The sequence below is a fragment of the Hesperophylax consimilis genome, chromosome 26 (assembly GCF_061612785.1).
Source record: "Hesperophylax consimilis isolate HC1 chromosome 26, BYU_Hcon_1.0, whole genome shotgun sequence".
NCBI lineage: Eukaryota > Metazoa > Arthropoda > Insecta > Trichoptera > Limnephilidae > Hesperophylax > Hesperophylax consimilis.
Genome location: NC_142861.1, coordinates 14,494,517 through 14,512,108, shown reverse-complemented (window position 1 = coordinate 14,512,108; position 17,592 = coordinate 14,494,517). Strand labels below are relative to the sequence as shown.

General features: G+C 37.1%; 1 protein-coding gene across 1 annotated transcript; it reads left to right on the top strand.

The window, feature by feature from the left end:
• The first annotated feature begins 912 nt into the window (after positions 1-912).
• nclb (PWP1 homolog no child left behind) lies at positions 913-17,224 on the top strand. The gene is made up of 13 exons (XM_089647068.1): positions 913-1,131; positions 1,840-1,898; positions 1,972-2,090; positions 2,371-2,450; positions 3,536-3,641; positions 5,116-5,223; positions 6,507-6,681; positions 8,181-8,277; positions 8,998-9,168; positions 12,704-12,794; positions 13,819-13,900; positions 15,473-15,624; positions 17,101-17,224. Exons 1-13 carry the CDS (start codon positions 1,045-1,047, stop codon positions 17,151-17,153), a joined length of 1,380 nt encoding a protein of 459 aa, XP_089503194.1. The 5' UTR covers positions 913-1,044; the 3' UTR covers positions 17,154-17,224.
• The last annotated feature ends 368 nt before the right edge of the window (positions 17,225-17,592 follow it).

Genomic DNA, 17,592 nt, shown 5'->3' with positions numbered 1-17,592 from the left:
TCTCTCGCTCTCTACCATAATGACTCGTGTAACAGAAAGACATGACGGAATTTTCCCGTTTGACAGTTTCAAATCATTCAAACAAAATGAGAGTGGTTTATTTATACACGCGGGTTGTCATTTGCTGCCGAAATACTATCATTTCCGTCGAAAATATTGCGTGTTAAAGTTGTTCGTGATAAAAATACAATATAAGCCAGTATAGTGTCAGCGAGTTACAAACATATTATATTCAACCTACCTACGTAAGTTCAAGTTTAAAGTGAATTAACAGTTTTAGGTTATTCGTTCGGTCTTTTGAACAATGCTTCATACTTGACATATGTCTTCCTCCACAACGTATAAATGTTATTTATTATATCGATAAACTTATTCATGTTATTGATTAGTGTTATCCTGTATTATCTTATTGTTTTGGTGAAATTAAAGATTTTTAAACATATGTAACCATGAGTTCATGAGGCTGAAAAATGTCGGAATTTTTCGTCGTACTGTCGGACAATCATGTTTGGGAAATTTTTTTCAGTGTTTTTGCAAATTTCTTGTCATTTTGGGTTTCTTCTTCTCAGATTAACAAGTTTCATCTTAAGGAAATGCACTGTAAAAGTTTATTTTCTTAGTCAGATGAACCTTGCCCTTGGAAAACATTTCGACATTTTTCTGCTTCAAGGACATTTTTATTTTTATAATAGTTTTTTTGGGCTAGTGAATGAATAGAGTAGGCTGAGAGCAATTATGTTGTCTATGTTCGCATCTTTTTTTAAATGGCCTTGAGTTTCCTCTACCTTGTCTACTGCTCTGCTCCGCACGGTAGGTACTGCTTGTATATCTGTGGTTAAGTACTGTATAATTCTGTTGGATACAAAAAGCCGGAAGATATCGATCTAGAGAGTGGTATATTTATGGCTGTCACAATTCACAACTTCGGCAGAATTCACGTGTTGTTTTGAGGCATTTTGAGGTTACTGTTCTTTGCTGCGCCGTCCTGTTTTGTCGAAGCGGTCGCTAAAGTAATACTATCCTCAATCACAAATTTATTCGAAAATGGACGAGCAAGACTCAACCAATATAGGCCTGGTGTCATGCGTGCGTTTTGTGCGTCGCAATGTGGCGAAAGCAGTCCCAGAAAAGGTAAGTCAACTTTTAACCATCATAGTTTTTATTACTCGTTGTTTGCTGGGTAAATATTTGGTAAATATTTACCTACGACTACCGTTTTTACTACTACAAAAAATTGCCCCTTTAATAACGCCTGCTCGCGTCCCCTTTAGAGTTATATCCCAGTTTTCAAGTAGTTTGTGGGCTACGCTAGGTTTGTATAGACTGGTTTGTGATTTAATTCTACCTAATCCAACCTAACCTAACATGTACGGAATATTTTCTCAAACGGTAGTCGTAGGTAAATAATTACCAAATATTTTACTAACCGCCGCACTTAATAAGCATGGAAATTACACTTCGTTGCAACTTAATTTCCACAAGAAACCACGATTTTCTTCCGAATAGATGGTAAAAGATGCATTATAATTACATTTTATCAAATCAAAGTTCAAAATTCACCTTATGCCGCCATTTAAGACTTTTGTATGGAATGACACTTGCGTAAGTTTCTTTTCGATCTAAATTACTTAATTAACTCAACCTAATAATCTTTTTTTTGCATGTAACCAGTTGTTTCTTGTAGTAATTGTTGAAACAAAGTGAAATTTCCATCATCTGTGCCCAAAAGAGCGGCGGCTAGGAAAATAATTATCAAATCAATTTCTCGACATTTTAGTTCATTTAGTTGTGTTGCGTGTGTTGTGAAATCTTTAACTTAACATTGGCATTATTTTTCAGATCCAGTTGACAGAAGATGAGCTGCAAGCAATTATCACACAAACTGCTGAAGATTTAAGGTAGGACCATAAAATGGGACAAGCGATCATACCACATTATGAAACATTATTATAAAATGTTTTTTTTTTCTAGGATAAATGATACGGAAGAAAATAGTGACTCAGAAAATGAAGGAGCCCCAGCACCCCCCGCCCCGGTCCCCAGTAATCCTAATGATGAGTTTGACTTTGAAAATTACGATGCAGAAACCGGTAAACTGTTTCATTAATTTCCTCTCTTAGTACTTATTATTATTATAAAGAATTTAGGATAGGTAGATACTTTCTTGTATTATATTCATTAAAATTTGTTCTATTTTTAAAGTATAATAAACAAAAGCATAGGAGTTACTTTTGACAGACAGATTATGGAGGGAAAACATTTTAGAAGGGAAAAACGGCATTCTTTTTAGTTAACTGCATGGTTAGTTTATATAAATATTTGTGATGATATCAAACGCATCTCTATACCAGTATTCTCATTTTTTTACAGTTAATCCATCATCAGTATTTGGCATTGGATCATTAGCAACATTCACAAATGAAGGCGATCTGGAAGGAGTTCACATAAAGGTAATGGTTTTATATTTTAAAAACACTACTTTGACATTTAATCAAATTTTCTTAAATACGAGGCATATCCAGAAAGTAAGTGTACTGAGGCTCTCACGACCGAATGAATTTTATTTTCGATATGTTGGCTACACTTACGTGTAGCCTGACTCTTCCCCTCCGCAACGAGACCTGTTCAAGGTCAGTACGTTGAGAAGTGTCAACGCGACAACAAGTTTCGTGAAAAAAGTCAATCCAATCTCCCGCCAAATGCGAAATACGCGGCGTCATCCGTTATCTCGTTTGGAAGGAAAAACCTCCGTTTGAGGTTTATAATGAGGTTAAAACTGCATATGGTGATAAAGCTATGAATTGTACGAGTGTGTACAAGTGGTATCGCGAGTTTAAAAACGGTTCTCACCTCTTCACCCTCCACCAAAAAGTTCAAAACCACAATTTCAGCCAAGAAAATCGTGGCATCCGTGTTTTGGGACTGTCAAGGCATAATTTTGATTGAATATCTGCCTCAAGTGGAGACCATCAACTCTGCAAGATACTGTGAGACCCTAAAAAAATTGCGGAAGGCGATTCATAATAAGAGGAGAGGCATGCTGAGAAAGGGAGTCAGCCTGCTGCACGACAATGCCAGACCACACACGGCCAACGCCACGAAGGAACTGCTTGCCTCGTTTAAATGGGATATCCTGAACCACCCCGCGCATTCCCTTAACCTAGCACCTTCAGATTATTATCTCTTTACCTCCCTGAAGCTGTACATGGGTGGAAAAAGGTTTTTAACCGACGAGGAGGTAAAAGAGGAGGTGGAAAAGTGGACGAAGGTGTTGGCGGGAAACTACTTCGAGGAAGGCATCAAAAAGTTGATCCCCCGCTTCACCACCTGCATTGAGAGGAATGGCGACTATGTCGAAAAATAGCTTACATATGTACTACGGTAACCATGTAATTTTTTTGTTTCAACAAAAACATTTGTAACCTACAAAAATTCAGTACACTTACTTTCTGGATACGCCTCGTATATAAAAATATTTTGGTGACAAACTTGGATAATATCATGTAGGTAATTAAATTGCGTTGACTTATTTCAGACTGATGATCCTGACAGCGATGAAGAAGATGACATAATCAAACCTACTGACAATTTAGTTCTTGTAGGACACGTGCAGGGCGATGCTAGTGTGCTGGAAGTTTATGGTAAGTCTACCTATTACATACACATTTCTAACAGTGTTATTTGTCTTCACCCTCATACTTTTTAAACATAATATTGCACAAACGTTCCAACGCGGACGGCCGGCATAGTCCAGTGGTAACGCATTGGACTGCCATTCCGAAGGTCGCGGGTTCGAACCCGGCGTGCGCAAATAAATTTTATTTGATTAATTTGTGTTATTTCACAATTAATTAATTAAAATAATATATAGTATATTTGCGGCACGTTCCAGAGTGGAAGATACTACCAGTATCGCCCTGGTGTAAGACCACCATTCAGAATTGAAACGTTGCTCCAAATGGCTTTAGCCGTGTTTAGTGACTAGATCTGAATAGCCAGGTACTTCCCCACCTTCCTCTTTCCCTTCCCCACTTACCTCCAGCCTCACAACATCCCCCAATTGGGGATGCCATAGTCTCACTGGCTCCAGACGGGAGCAGTTGGGACTCTTGTGAGGTATTCACTTTTAAAAAAAAACGCTGCGGAGCTAGTGAAACTGACTTCTCCAATTTTGTGAATGTTATATGGCTGAAAAAAGCGGATAAGATTGCGATGGGAAGTAAACTTGTATATTTAGACCCAGTCATTAACCCTTGGAATGCCAGCAAATTTACTAAGGCTGCACTTGGCTCGAGTCTTTCTCGGGCGCTTCCGACTTCTTCCACCATTCACTACTGTATTTCACAATGTTACTGTTAAAAAACTACATTACATTGATTTTAATTCGACTCCGTATCTCATTACAGTGCATAGATATTGCGTTAAGTATTTCTCGGGCGTCCCCGACTTCTACCATTTAAACATCTCTAAACACTCCTGATACTAATAACAACTTATCAGCGATATCAATCGACTACTTTTAGAGTTTTGCAAGCACAAACACAAGATTAGAAACCAGTTAGAATTCAACTTAACCATTTGGAATGCATTTTATAATATAAGACGTTGTCCTGCCACAGACCGCCTTCTATGTAGGGAAGTTAAAATTTGTGGTTGTATGTATTTTTGGATGAGAAATAATTGAAAAACAGCGCCACCTATCGGGTCCAAAACTATACTATATTTTAAGCTGGAACCAACCATACACATTCATAAAATTTAATTGAAATCGGTGGGGCGGTTTCGCAGATTAGCGTGTGCAAACATAGTGACACGTGATTTTTTAGATAACTCGTTACCTGGCAAGACGGTACAACTTACAAAAATTAAATTTTGCAGAAATCAAATAAGTTATTACACACAATAATAGTGGCAGTCGGCACGTGGCGTGCTGCTCGCTAATTTAGCTGGCACACTAAGGGTTAAAAGTAGCTAAAAACCATATCAAGCAATCTTTCTGTTCTACTTACATAATAGTTTCATTCTTTCACTCGAAATTGTATTCCTGCTGTTCCAGACAACTGCCCTTTAGCGTTAACTTCTGTATCTGATTTTATTGACGTGTTTTTGTTTCAGTGTACAATGAGCAAGAAGGTTCCCTCTATGTCCACCACGACACACTTCTCCCCAGCTTCCCGCTCTGTATCGAGTGGCTCAACAGAGATCCAGCCAGTGATCAACCAGGTAATATCAAAAGTACAAATAATAAGTCCTAATAATTGTTATTACAAATTCCAAATAATATGTCCTAATAATTGTTATTAGAAAGTCCTAATAATTGTTATTGGAAATTCCAATAACAAGTCCTAATAATTGTTATTAGAAAGACCCAATAATAAGTTCTGATAATTGTTATTACAAAGTCCAAATTAACTAATAAATTACGTTTATGTAACATAAAAATAGTTACATTTTATTGTATATTTGTATGTTTACGCCAATAATGGCTAATTGTTGATTCATAGAGGATTAGTTTACTGGCAATGAATTTTGTTCCCGACCCCCCTTTCTCCTCTCCTTGAGATCTCTCCCCCGTGCCCGGGCAGTCAGTCCAAAGCCAAAAGCCGTGATGCAAATTGAACATTATACAAATTTATCAATCAGAAAATCGTCACAAATGCATCGCAATGAATAAAAGTTGTTAAACCAAAACTATAGTGAAAGTAACATCCCAACAAGTGAATGTTCCTCAACCTCAGTAAGTACCTTCTACCTTATAAAACTCATTGCACAAGTAACGATATCAACATATAATAATTGAGGCTTGAGCAAATATTATATTTTTACAGTAAGCATAACAATTTCTTTTGAATACATTAATTCTTCGAACTTATGTACAGGCATCACACATTTTTAGTCCTCTAAACATTAGGCAATTCTATGACTCTGTTTTTCTCATATGCAGCAACCTATTCCTATTTACATTTCTGGTTATGTATACATATATTTTTATTAAAAAATAGTTTCATTCAAGAAGTATTTTGGCATTTGGTTATACATTTAAAAATTAACACATTATGTAGATTTTTTTTTAATTTGAATCCAATTTAGCTCTTCTATCATTTGATTAATTTTTGCATATTTTCCTTTCCTTAGTATACATCGCATAGCTCTGTTTTCAATAATTTATAGTTTGTTTAGGTTTCCTTCGTTGGCCAAATATAATATGGTAGAGCAGTAATCTTAATGTGGAGCAACTTTAGTTTTAAAAATGAACTCTGTGGTGTTTATATTTAGTCAATATTAAAATATTACACATTTTCTGTAAAATTGGTTTTGAATCCAATATTACACTTAAATTACATTTTAAATACGTCCCGCCTCTATTTATATGTACAAACAAAACGCATTCATTGGCTCCGCTGCTTAGAGAGTTCGTACAGTTTGGTTGTAGCTCGGCGACAGTCGGCCAATTCTTTCTTTGTTTCTAGTGTCTAGTATGTAACAATAGGTGGTTTATTTTGCAGGCAACATGTGCGCAATCGGCAGTATGGACCCCATTATACAGGTGTGGGACTTGGACATCTTGGACTGTCTGGAGCCGGCCTACAAACTGGGCAGAAAGAAAAATAAAAAGAAGGGGATTAAAAGTCTCGGTCACAAAGATGCCGTCCTCGATCTTGCATGGAACGCTAACTTCGAGTAAGTAACCTAACTACCTTATCTCTGCAGACAGCCAAATGAGGAACTAACGAACAAACTATGTACTCTTTAACCTTTACGCACCTGAAGATAAAAATCAAGTAATTTTTTTTTTATTTTTTTTATTTATTACATTTATTATATAAGTACATTTTTGTTTGTTACAATATGAGATAAAATATTTCAGGACCCCTCTTCCATAGAAGCATTAGCTTGTGGCTGGAAGAGGAGTGTACATTGTTTTATTGCAATAAGTAAGTAATTAAAAATTAAATGATTTTAAACTTATTTAAATGAAGTGAGTTATTTTTCATGAAGTGAGTTATTCTAAAGATTAATTCAATTGGAAACATTTTTATTTTTTGTGAGTTTGTCTTTAAAATATTTTTTTACAGTGTTTATTATTTTGATGTTATGTTATTTTAATAATAATAATATCTTTATTGTGACAAATTTTCAAACTATAACTATAGAAATACATGAAAGACTGTTTTGTGTACATTTGTTTATAAATTAGATGAGTATATAATTTTATCAACGGAAAGTAATATATAAACAGTAGGTAAAATAAATGTAAATAATAGAAATGTTAATGTAGTTATGTGTTAAGGTTTATCATAGCCCGCCTCACTAGGCTTAGCCTGTGTTGAGGCAGCTATCTACCAAGTTTATTTATAGTACTATAACGTACCTACAATTATATAACAATACGAACACTCAATAGTTAGGTAGCATCAATATCAATACATCATTTACCAAGTTAGTTTATAGTCCTAATAATATACCTAAAATAATATGAAAATACATACAATAATTAGGTTGCATCAATAACTGCGAATTTGGATGAGTGCACCGGTAAAGGCCCTATCATTAATTTTGATCCAAATTTTTACGCTATCTTTGAAATATTTTTGTGAATGAAATATAAATATCACTAGAAGGGGGGCCCACTAGGGTCCCCCATATTTCACAGATTGATTGTGTCTCTTAATATTCTCCTTTCCATTAACACTTAGATATTACATACTCATTTTACAGTAAATAAAATAATCAAGTTTATAAAATAATAATTTAATTATTGGTAATTTCAACAAAAGAACTCTTAAAGAAAACACGAAAGAGACAAAGACCCAGAAAATTGAAAGGTAACGGTTGCAACTGGAGATCGAACCCGTGACCTTTGAGATCTTTTTTTTTTTAATAACTACATGGGTCTTGCACAGACCTGTGTTGTAGGATGGAGGAAACACAGAGGCTGGAAAATCATTCCATAGCCGCGCTGTTGAACTCAAGAGCAAATCGTAGGAAATACCTGTTCTTATGTGACAAATGTTGGGCACGCGTTTGGCATGTTTCTTAACTATGCACCGGTGCGGAAGGAATCAATGACGCTAGTTCCTCGGAGCATCTTCCATTGTAATACCGGTAAAACAAGGACAGCATTCTTACCTGACGCCTGTACATTGATTGAAATAATTATTTGTTCATTTTGTTTCCAGTCACATATTGGCCAGTGGTTCCGTTGACCAGACAGTCTTGCTGTGGGACATAGACCAAGGGGAACCTCACACAAAGCTTTCGGTCTTTGAAGATAAGGTGATTATAAATAAGTCTCTTCTATAAAGTACTTTAATTCTGCAAGTACAAAGTCACGGTACTTGAAAGTGAGAAAATGAATAAATACACTGTACAAAATTGTAATACATATTCTGGAAAGTAAACCCTACAAATAAAAGGATGAGATAAAATATTTGGGAATTATGATATGATTTGAGTTTTTCATGACCAAAAGTATTGTTCTTATTATTTTTTGAGTTATTATGCCTTCCTTGTGTTGCGCTTCCTCCTTATTTACTAAACCTTTCCGACAACATTAGAGTATAACATCATAGCGTAGATTGTTGCAGTTTGTTTTTATGTATGTAGTAGTGATACCGTCTTGCGCATGTTAATCGTTTTAGGGTCGATATTTCAGTATAATAGTTTGTTAAATTAGTGAGGTTTTCGGTGTTTAGTTTTGGTGTAGCCGTCAAGTACTGAATTAAGTAAGCTTTGTTCCGTCGTCTATATTAATATTAATGAGTTTTGTTGTGGATTTAAGTTGCCTCCGTAATTAGTTGTGCTCGATGAATTTTGGGTGTATGTTCACGAGAGATGGGAGGCTGATAAAGACATTGACATAATATGAATTTAGCCTTTCGTCTTTAAATAATAATTATTGAGTTCCTATCTTATTGTATTTCAAATGTATGCTTAGATATTTTTCTGGCGTATTTGGAAGGACCTAGGTTAATTAATAAAATTGTTACATTACAGGTACAAAGTTTAGAGTGGCACCCGCTGGAGTCGCAGAGCCTGCTGTCGGGGTGCTGCGATGGGAAGGTGCGAGTTTCCGACTGCCGCAGCACCGACGCACACAAGGAGTGGAGCGTCTCCTCAGAAGTGGAGAAGGTCACCTGGGACAGGCTCAAACCGTTCTGCTTTGCCGTGAGTTGTGCTCTCATTAATATAATCTACACGTTTCCAGGACAAAACAGAACATATAAGAGACAGTGCTTTCATTAATCTAATCTACACGTTTCCAGGACAAAACAGAACATATAAGAGACAGTGCTCTCATTAATCTAATCTACACATTTCCAGGACAAAAGAGAACATATAAGAGACAGTGCTCTCATTAATCTAATCTACACATTTCCAGGACAAAACAGAACATATAAGAGACAGTGCTCTCATTAATCTAATCTACACGTTTCCAGGACAAAACAGAACATATAAGAGACAGTGCTCTCATTAATCTAATCTACACATTTCCAGGACAAAAGAGAACATATAAGAGACAGTGCTCTCATTAATCTAATCTACACATTTCCAGGACAAAACAGAACATAAGAGACAGTGCTCTCATTAATCTAATCTACACATTTCCAGGACAAAACAGAACATATAAGAGACAGTGCTCTCATTAATCTAATCTACACATTTCCAGGACAAAACAGAACATATAAGAGACAGTGCTCTCATTAATCTAATCTACACACTTCCAGGACAAAACAGAATGTACAAGAGACAGTGATGGGAAAGCAAACAACAACTTATCTAACCCAAACTAACAATTTATTGGATCATCTTCTGTTTTGTCACTGGTCTATTTTATCCGGTTACCGATCTAAGTGGCTGCCGCATATGTGATTCATCGGCGGATGTAGCATAATTATGTGGTTATCTGGTGTACTAAATGAAAGTCTCGGTTAATTTCAATCGGCACATTTATTTTAGAATGAACAAATCACAATTGTACAGACATGATAAAGTGTTTATTTATTTACTACGATATTTCGCGTAAGAATGCAATTGACTAGGTCAAGGTTACGGCGCGGGTGTTTACGTGACGGAGTGCTAATTGTTAGTACTGCCCACTCGCTGCGCCAGGCCTTTTTATATAGCTAGGCCGGTGGTCGTAGTAACTGTGTGAGACCGCTGGTAAACTACGGGCACTAGCTGAAACTAGATTCTTCTAGTAGTTTCTGCAGCGTTGGGATTATGCCTAGACCCTTTGTCTAGACACTTCTGGCGAGTGCGCGTAATGCACTTCGCTAAACCAGCAATATTATTTTCGTGTGTAGTTCGCTTCGGACGTCGCAAGTAGGTACTCGTATACGGCGGCGGACGGTATTATTAACACTACATAACCAAATGTGTTTTGTGAAAAAACGTCTCGAAGTTTTAAAGTCCGTGCATTTTAATATGTGCGTTCTTTCTGGAACATACTACAGTAGAACCTCGTTAATTCGAAATCCAGCGGACATCAAAAATCAAATTTCGAATTAACGAATTCCCACGTAATTCGAAATTTTATGAAAAAAAAAAAAAAAAAAATACGCCGAAAATCGATTTTCTCGGCCGCCTCTTCAAATCCGGGTGGTATTTAAGTTGTAAATTCGTATTAATACCAATTATTTCTTTATTTTCGCGTTCGATTACCGTAGCGGCCGGCCCTGTACATTCAGATATTCGCAATAAATTCGTAAAAATGCTATATATTTACGCGTAAATCGAGATCTTGCTGCCGATTTCGGTCGCGGCCTACCCTTTAAATTGAGATATTCGTAAAAATACGATATATTTCCGCGTAAATCGAGATTTCGCGGTAATTTTCTGTCGCGGCCGGCCCTTTATTTCAAATATCTGAATTTGAATTCGTAAAAATACGATATATTTCCCCGTAAAACGAGAATTCGCGGCCGTATTCCGTCGCGGCCGGCTCTTCAAATTCAGATATTCGAAATAAATTCGTAAAAATATGATATATTTCCGCGTAAATCGAATTTTGTCGGCAGTTTTTCGTCGCGGCCGGCCTTTTAAGTTCAGATATTTGAAGTAAATTCGTAAAAATATGTCATATTTTGGCATGGATCGAAACTTTTCGGCCGATTTCCGTCGCGCCGTATTTTTTCAACGCGGATATTCGAAGTAAAGTTAGTAAAAATACGATATATTTACGCGTAAATCGAAATTACGTGGCCGAGTTTCGTCGCGGCCGACCCTTTAAATGCAGATATTTGGCGTAAACTCGTAAAACTACGACATATATCCGCGTAAAATGTATTTTCTCGGCCCTTTAAACTCGGATATTCGAAATAAATTTGAAAAAATACGACATTCCAGTGTAAATCGATTCAGATTTACAAAATAATAATACTAATTAGGACGATGTATAACCACGTAAAAATACATTTTTCGGCGTTTTACCGCCACGGCTGACTTTTAGATTCAGATGTACGAAATATTATGATTTATTTTCGCAAAAATCAAATTTTTTCGAATTACACGAACAAATTTTCGTGCGCGGACAAAAATAAATTTCGAATTACGAATTAACGAATTTCGAATTAAAAAAAAATTTGTATGAAAAAATTTTTCAGCGGAAATTTTTTTTGCGAAAATTTCGAATTACGCGTTTTTTCGAATTATCGGGGTTCGAATTAACGGGGTTCTACTGTAGTAGTATCGATTGCTGCAATTATATTATAAAGATTATTCTAAAACTACCAATCACAAGCAGTTCGGATGAAATTTTTAGGAGAATCTGTTTTGGACACAAGGCAACTTTACATCAAAAACATACTAGCATACCTCTTTAAACATACCAGCATACCTCTTTAAACATACTAGCATACCTCTTTAAACATATTAGCATACCTCTTTAAACATACTACCATACCTCTTTAAACATACTACCATACCTCTTTAAACATACTAGCATACCTCTTTGGACATAGAACTATTTGTGACAATGTCCAAACTGCTCGTGATACTATCACCAGTAGATACCAAGAGCATAATCCCTTACTTAGCTCTTTCGCTAAAACAACTTTTGGCCAAAGAAATTTTATATTCTTTGCAACAAAGCTATACAATGCGCTTACACCGGCCACTAGACAGAACACAATTATTTGGAAATAGCTGTACCACGCCACGCTTTGCTGTGGCTCAGTTTATCTGTGCAGATAGAAGCACAGAAACAAAACAATAGCGCGTGTTGCTTTTAAGTCCAACAGATAGCGCTGTTTTAAAAATAAAAATGTTTTTACCTGTCACAGGTGACATCTATATAATGTAGGGATAGAAAAATAATCTCAAGGGTGATGTGTCAGAACTGTTAAGTGTTAGATATTATCAGCGCCTTGACAATTCGGTACCCGGAGCGGACTGCTCCAATTGCGCCCGCATAGGACCGGCCCTGATCATTGATCCCTTCAGAACTGATATACAGTCGGGAAACACGCCGAACTCTTGCTCAATGTTTGTAAATAATCACATGAGGTCACAAGTCATTTTTACAATTTGTTCTTATGCTCAATTCCATAATTGAGGTAAGGTTCGGGTTCACTCTTTCCATTTTATAAAGACTCTTTACACTCACTGGCTTATTATGTTTCATCATTGCCATTCCTCTCACTCCCGTGGCCTCCATGCCAAATCCAAGATATTCTGATTGTAATTATGTTCTGTTTTGTAGGCTAGCACGATCGATGGTAATGTGAGCTACTTTGACTGCCGGCAAGAGGAAGCCCTGTGGACGATAAAGGCTCACGAAGGAGAAGTAACAGGTACGGAAATTATACTATGTATTCAATTAATGCCAAGTCATCCGCAAAAGATATCTTACATTTGTATCTGTCGAATGCCAGCTTGTTCGTAGCGAATAAGCTAAGAAGTTTAACTGCACTATCGCTGGCACATGATGGGACTTGTATTTGGCGGAAACTCGGCATTCCAGTGGCTAATCCATTTTTAATAATGCATAATGCATAGTGCACAATATTACCATCTGCAAGATTTACAAAAGATGTAAATAAAAAATGCTAATTTCGGTTGTGTCTGTCTGTAATGCTGGTTCAATGAACAATAGAACTATTAACCTACATAGTAACCGTTGTAATAATATAGTACTGTTAACTTGTATATTTGAAGTGTATTTATTTTATTTAAATTTCTTAGGGGTTAATTTATTTTGACAAGTAAAGTTAGATTTCGTGATTTTTCAAGGGTCTGCATTTTATCCATTTTCAAGAAAGCGTTATTTACTAACGAACTATATTTACTAACATAATATCGTGTGACTTTTCGTGGGTCTGCGCTATTACTCTAGAATTTGTATTTTCATGAGAGTCTTGGCCACCTCTAGTTCCTTTGCCTTGCTGCTGTTACGTTTGCCCCCACATCATCTAACCTTCTAATTTTGGACCTCCCAAGGCCCCTTCTTCCTGCAGGTTTATTATAGAGTAGCCTTTTTAGTGATTGGCTTTCTTCCAGTCTTCCCCCCAAATCTTGTTATTGACAACTCTTCAAGCAATTATTGTTTCTTCTTCTTTCGTATGGTGGGGGGGCGGAGGGAGACATCTAGGTCTGCGAGCCAGTCTTGGGCTTCAGTCGTTGTCGAATGAGATGTTCCCACAAAATTCAGGTACAATATTTTACATGTGTTACCACGCGTAGGTAGGTAGGGCAGTTAGTCAGACTATAAATTATGCTGTTACATAAGGGGCTGAAGACTGACAGATTTCCCGGCCAAGGGGAATCACTAAATGGTATTGTTTCTTGTTATTAATGTAAAAATTTTATGGGTTTCAGGCCTCTCCCTCAGCTCGCAATGCCCCGGATTGATGGTCACATTATCCAACGAAGGAAATATGAAAACTTGGGACATCTCAGAGTAAGTTACTTCTAACCATCATATAGAGGATGCACTGGTCCTGGGTTCGATCGATCGATCATTTTACAAGACCCTGGTGGATCACGACCAGCGAAGTGATTGGGCCAAAAGTACCTGATCTTTGATTGGGTACTTTTAAAAATAGAAAAAAAAGCCGCAGATAGATCTATGCGCCACTTCCGTGTTAACGTAGACAATAAATGTGTGAATAATTGTAAGTAGGCAATGAAAGATCTGATGTAGGTATTGCAGTATTTATTACATGGACAGTATCAGTGTATGCATCACACTGGGATGTTTGTCGCCTAGGTCACATCACAACGGTGTTGTGGTCAGCTCGTGCTGAAGATCACAGACCTTCACGGTCCTCCAATGAGATTCTCGACACCGTGGGAGGTGGAGATGAACGGTGGCGAATTCCCCATTCTGTTGGATGGTAAAGATAAACGGCGGCAATTTCCCCAGGCCGATGCTCGACATCGTGGGTGGTGATGATAAATGGTGGTTAATTCCGGAGTGTGGTCAAAGCTATGGGTTTGTGGCTCGACACCATGCCAGTGGAGGCTGGTGGTGCGCTAGGCCGGCCTCAAACGGCTGGTGCGTGGCGGGTGAGTACTAGTAGACTTAGCAGTCAGCGGCAGGCGCGGTGCGTGTGTACTAGTAGACTGAGCAATTGGCGGCAGACGCGGCCTTTATAAAAGCGCGCATCTTGGTGGAGCCGCCCGGACGATTCTAGATGCTGTGGGAATGGCGGCGTGTTCTCGCTTCCAATCTCAAAGATTCCCGGGCATGCGCGTGAATGGCTTGTATTATGCGTAGCGAGTCACTACATATGTATCAATTGTGTGGAAGGGAGAACGAGTCTCGAGATGCCCCTCATAATATACGGTAATATGAAATGGACTGATGATAATTTGATAGGACTGATGCAATGGCAGCCTATTTCAGCAACTAACACCTCTATTTCTCTGTCGCGATAACGAGATTTGAAAAGCACGGTCTACAGAGTGTATATATCTATAGTCGCTTGTTACGCCCATCACGGATGCTGACTGAGCTGACAGCTCATTGATCAAATCAACAAATCTTTTCACGGTCGACCAAGGACTAGGATGGACTGCCACTAGTTCGGGTAGAATCTTGCAATCATAGAATGCAAAGATAGCAGCCAATAAAAATATGCGTTTAGAAAATGAAGATAAGGTTGGTAGCGTAGTTTAAATTATGTATGTTGGTATGGTCGAATTAACTTAGTGGTCAGAGTACTTCTCCATCAAGGAAGAGATACTGGCTTCAATTCTTAGATGCGACTTTTTCTGTCTTTTCTGTTTCACATTTTTCATTTGAGAGTTGTTAATATTGTCTTCAATGATTAAATTTACTTGCGCACGCCGGGATTTGCACTCGCAACCTCCAGATTCGTATACGAGAGCCTTACCTCATCCAAGTATTTGGTTCATTTGACCGTGCCATGTCTTCCTCTGCATCCTAGACTCTACATTTTCTTGGCCTCCTAAACTTTATTAGTACTAATGTGAATTTAATTGATGTATTTAATTTCTACCTTTTCAGAGCCCAACCCGTGTTAGTATCGGAGAAAGCCCTTGCCATCGGGGCGGCGCAGTGTTTGTCGGTGTGCCCAGAAAATCCATTTGTCTACGCGGCTGGGGGAGACTTCAAAGCCAAGAACTTCGGTGTATGGGACATCACTCAAATGGATGTTGGTGAGTCCAATTTTCTCTATTTATATCTTAATTTGAGATATTTTGAGTTTAATGTAATGCTGGTACAACGATGTTGCGTATATTGGAATTCTAATCAGTTTTTTTAACGAAAATATTAAAACAGTGAATTGTCGCAATCGTTCCTCGTATAATCAATTTCCTGCATGTGTCGTTCATTTCTTCTAGTCCCGAATTAATTTCCACAAAACTTGCAAAAATAGAGCGGCCGCTTCTGACGTTAATTGTCGTTAACTAAAACGTTGTTTCTATACTTTTTAGTTTTTAACCTTAAAAATGAACCGTCCAGTGAAAAAAGTGCACACTTTTTAAGAAATATTAACAATTGTCGAAGATGTGGAAAAAAATCCTGATGGAAAATGTGTTGATGTAGCCAAGCGTTTGTAGGAATCGCAGGATTTTTATTGGAACACATTCATTTTATATGTGAAATATGTATCTTTTTATAATATTAGATGTATGAATGTAGTATTTTTCTGTAGGTATACATTGTTTTCCCGCATTCATGGTTTATGTTAACACAATGTTTGTGGGTAGTTTTTTTATCAATCCACTCCGTAAAGCGGGAAATTTTATCAGATTTGTGCGCAAAATTATGTTTCACAATTATAGATATTTTATATGAAATTCATAATATTTTTTTGAAGAAAAATAATTTGTAACAGTGGAATTGAAGCAGAAACGAAAATGGAGAACGTTTTAAACCTTGAACCAAAGAATATCACTACAACACTGAAGAAATGTTACCGCTGCATGACCACAGTTTGCCACCCGACAATAAACTAATTCAATAATTCTATGAATTGCCACCTAGTTCATATCTCAAGAGATCTGGTGTCTAATTTTTAATTCTCTAAACAAAAACACGTTTTGGCTTTTCCCGCTATCTACCAATAGCACGAAAATACAAAAAAAAAACGCTTTTAAACGTCTCCCGCTCTATACCAACAGTATGCAAAAGACACATTTAAGCATCTTCCGCAAACATTGTGCTGATAGGACCCTTCAAAAACGATAGATAGAGGTTTCATTGTATACTTACTTACTACGCCATTTCCCAGAGGGGATAGATTCCTTGCTTCATTCACATTCATGCATCGTCTCAGACACACTCTTCTGTTATTCAGACTCTTCACACAACCCGACTCAAGTATTTGATTCACTTGAGCGTGCCATAGTATCAATAAATGTGTATCTTTTAAGCATATCTGTGTGCTGAAGCTGCAAAATTCCTCAATCGGGGAGCTCTGGCATCATGGAATTTGCGCAAGTTTTCTGTCTGAAACTTCTGGGTCGATGCATACTGATGTAGTGCAGTATACAAATATGTATGTATGCAATATCCTACACGTTTGACCTGATGATGGGCATTGATAGGCTGAAACGTTGGCTCAAGAAGGAGGAAGGTAACATTAATAATGCATGTACAATTAATATTTCCTTTATTTTCTCTTCCAGTTCAGGAGAGGTTTGGAGCGAGGCAACTCCTGACTATGGCTGTAGACTCGTAAGAAGAAGAAGCATTAGAATTATAACACCATACATTATATTGTACAGTTTTGATTAAACTGCCAAAAGAAAAGTTTATTTTTATTAATCCCCATCCTGGTTGGTACTTTTGGCGTTTTGGCTCTTAAAGTTAAAATATGCATCATTATTTTTTTTTAAATTAATATTTTAGGTTATTCGACTGCTTTTTTTATTTAAAAAAGGAAATCATATTTGCAGTATTAGGCTACCTTTACATGCATAAGTTTTTTCCTGTAAGTCGCTCACGTAAGTGACTTTTGCAAAATTACCAATGTAAACAATACTTACAGTCTTACCGTAATTTATGGCAATTACAGAAGTCGTAAGAGGCGTAAGTTTTTGACAGAAAGAACTTACATCGTTCTCACAGCTTAAGTTTGATAAGTTGGGACGCTTACTGTAAGAAATGATACCAAAATT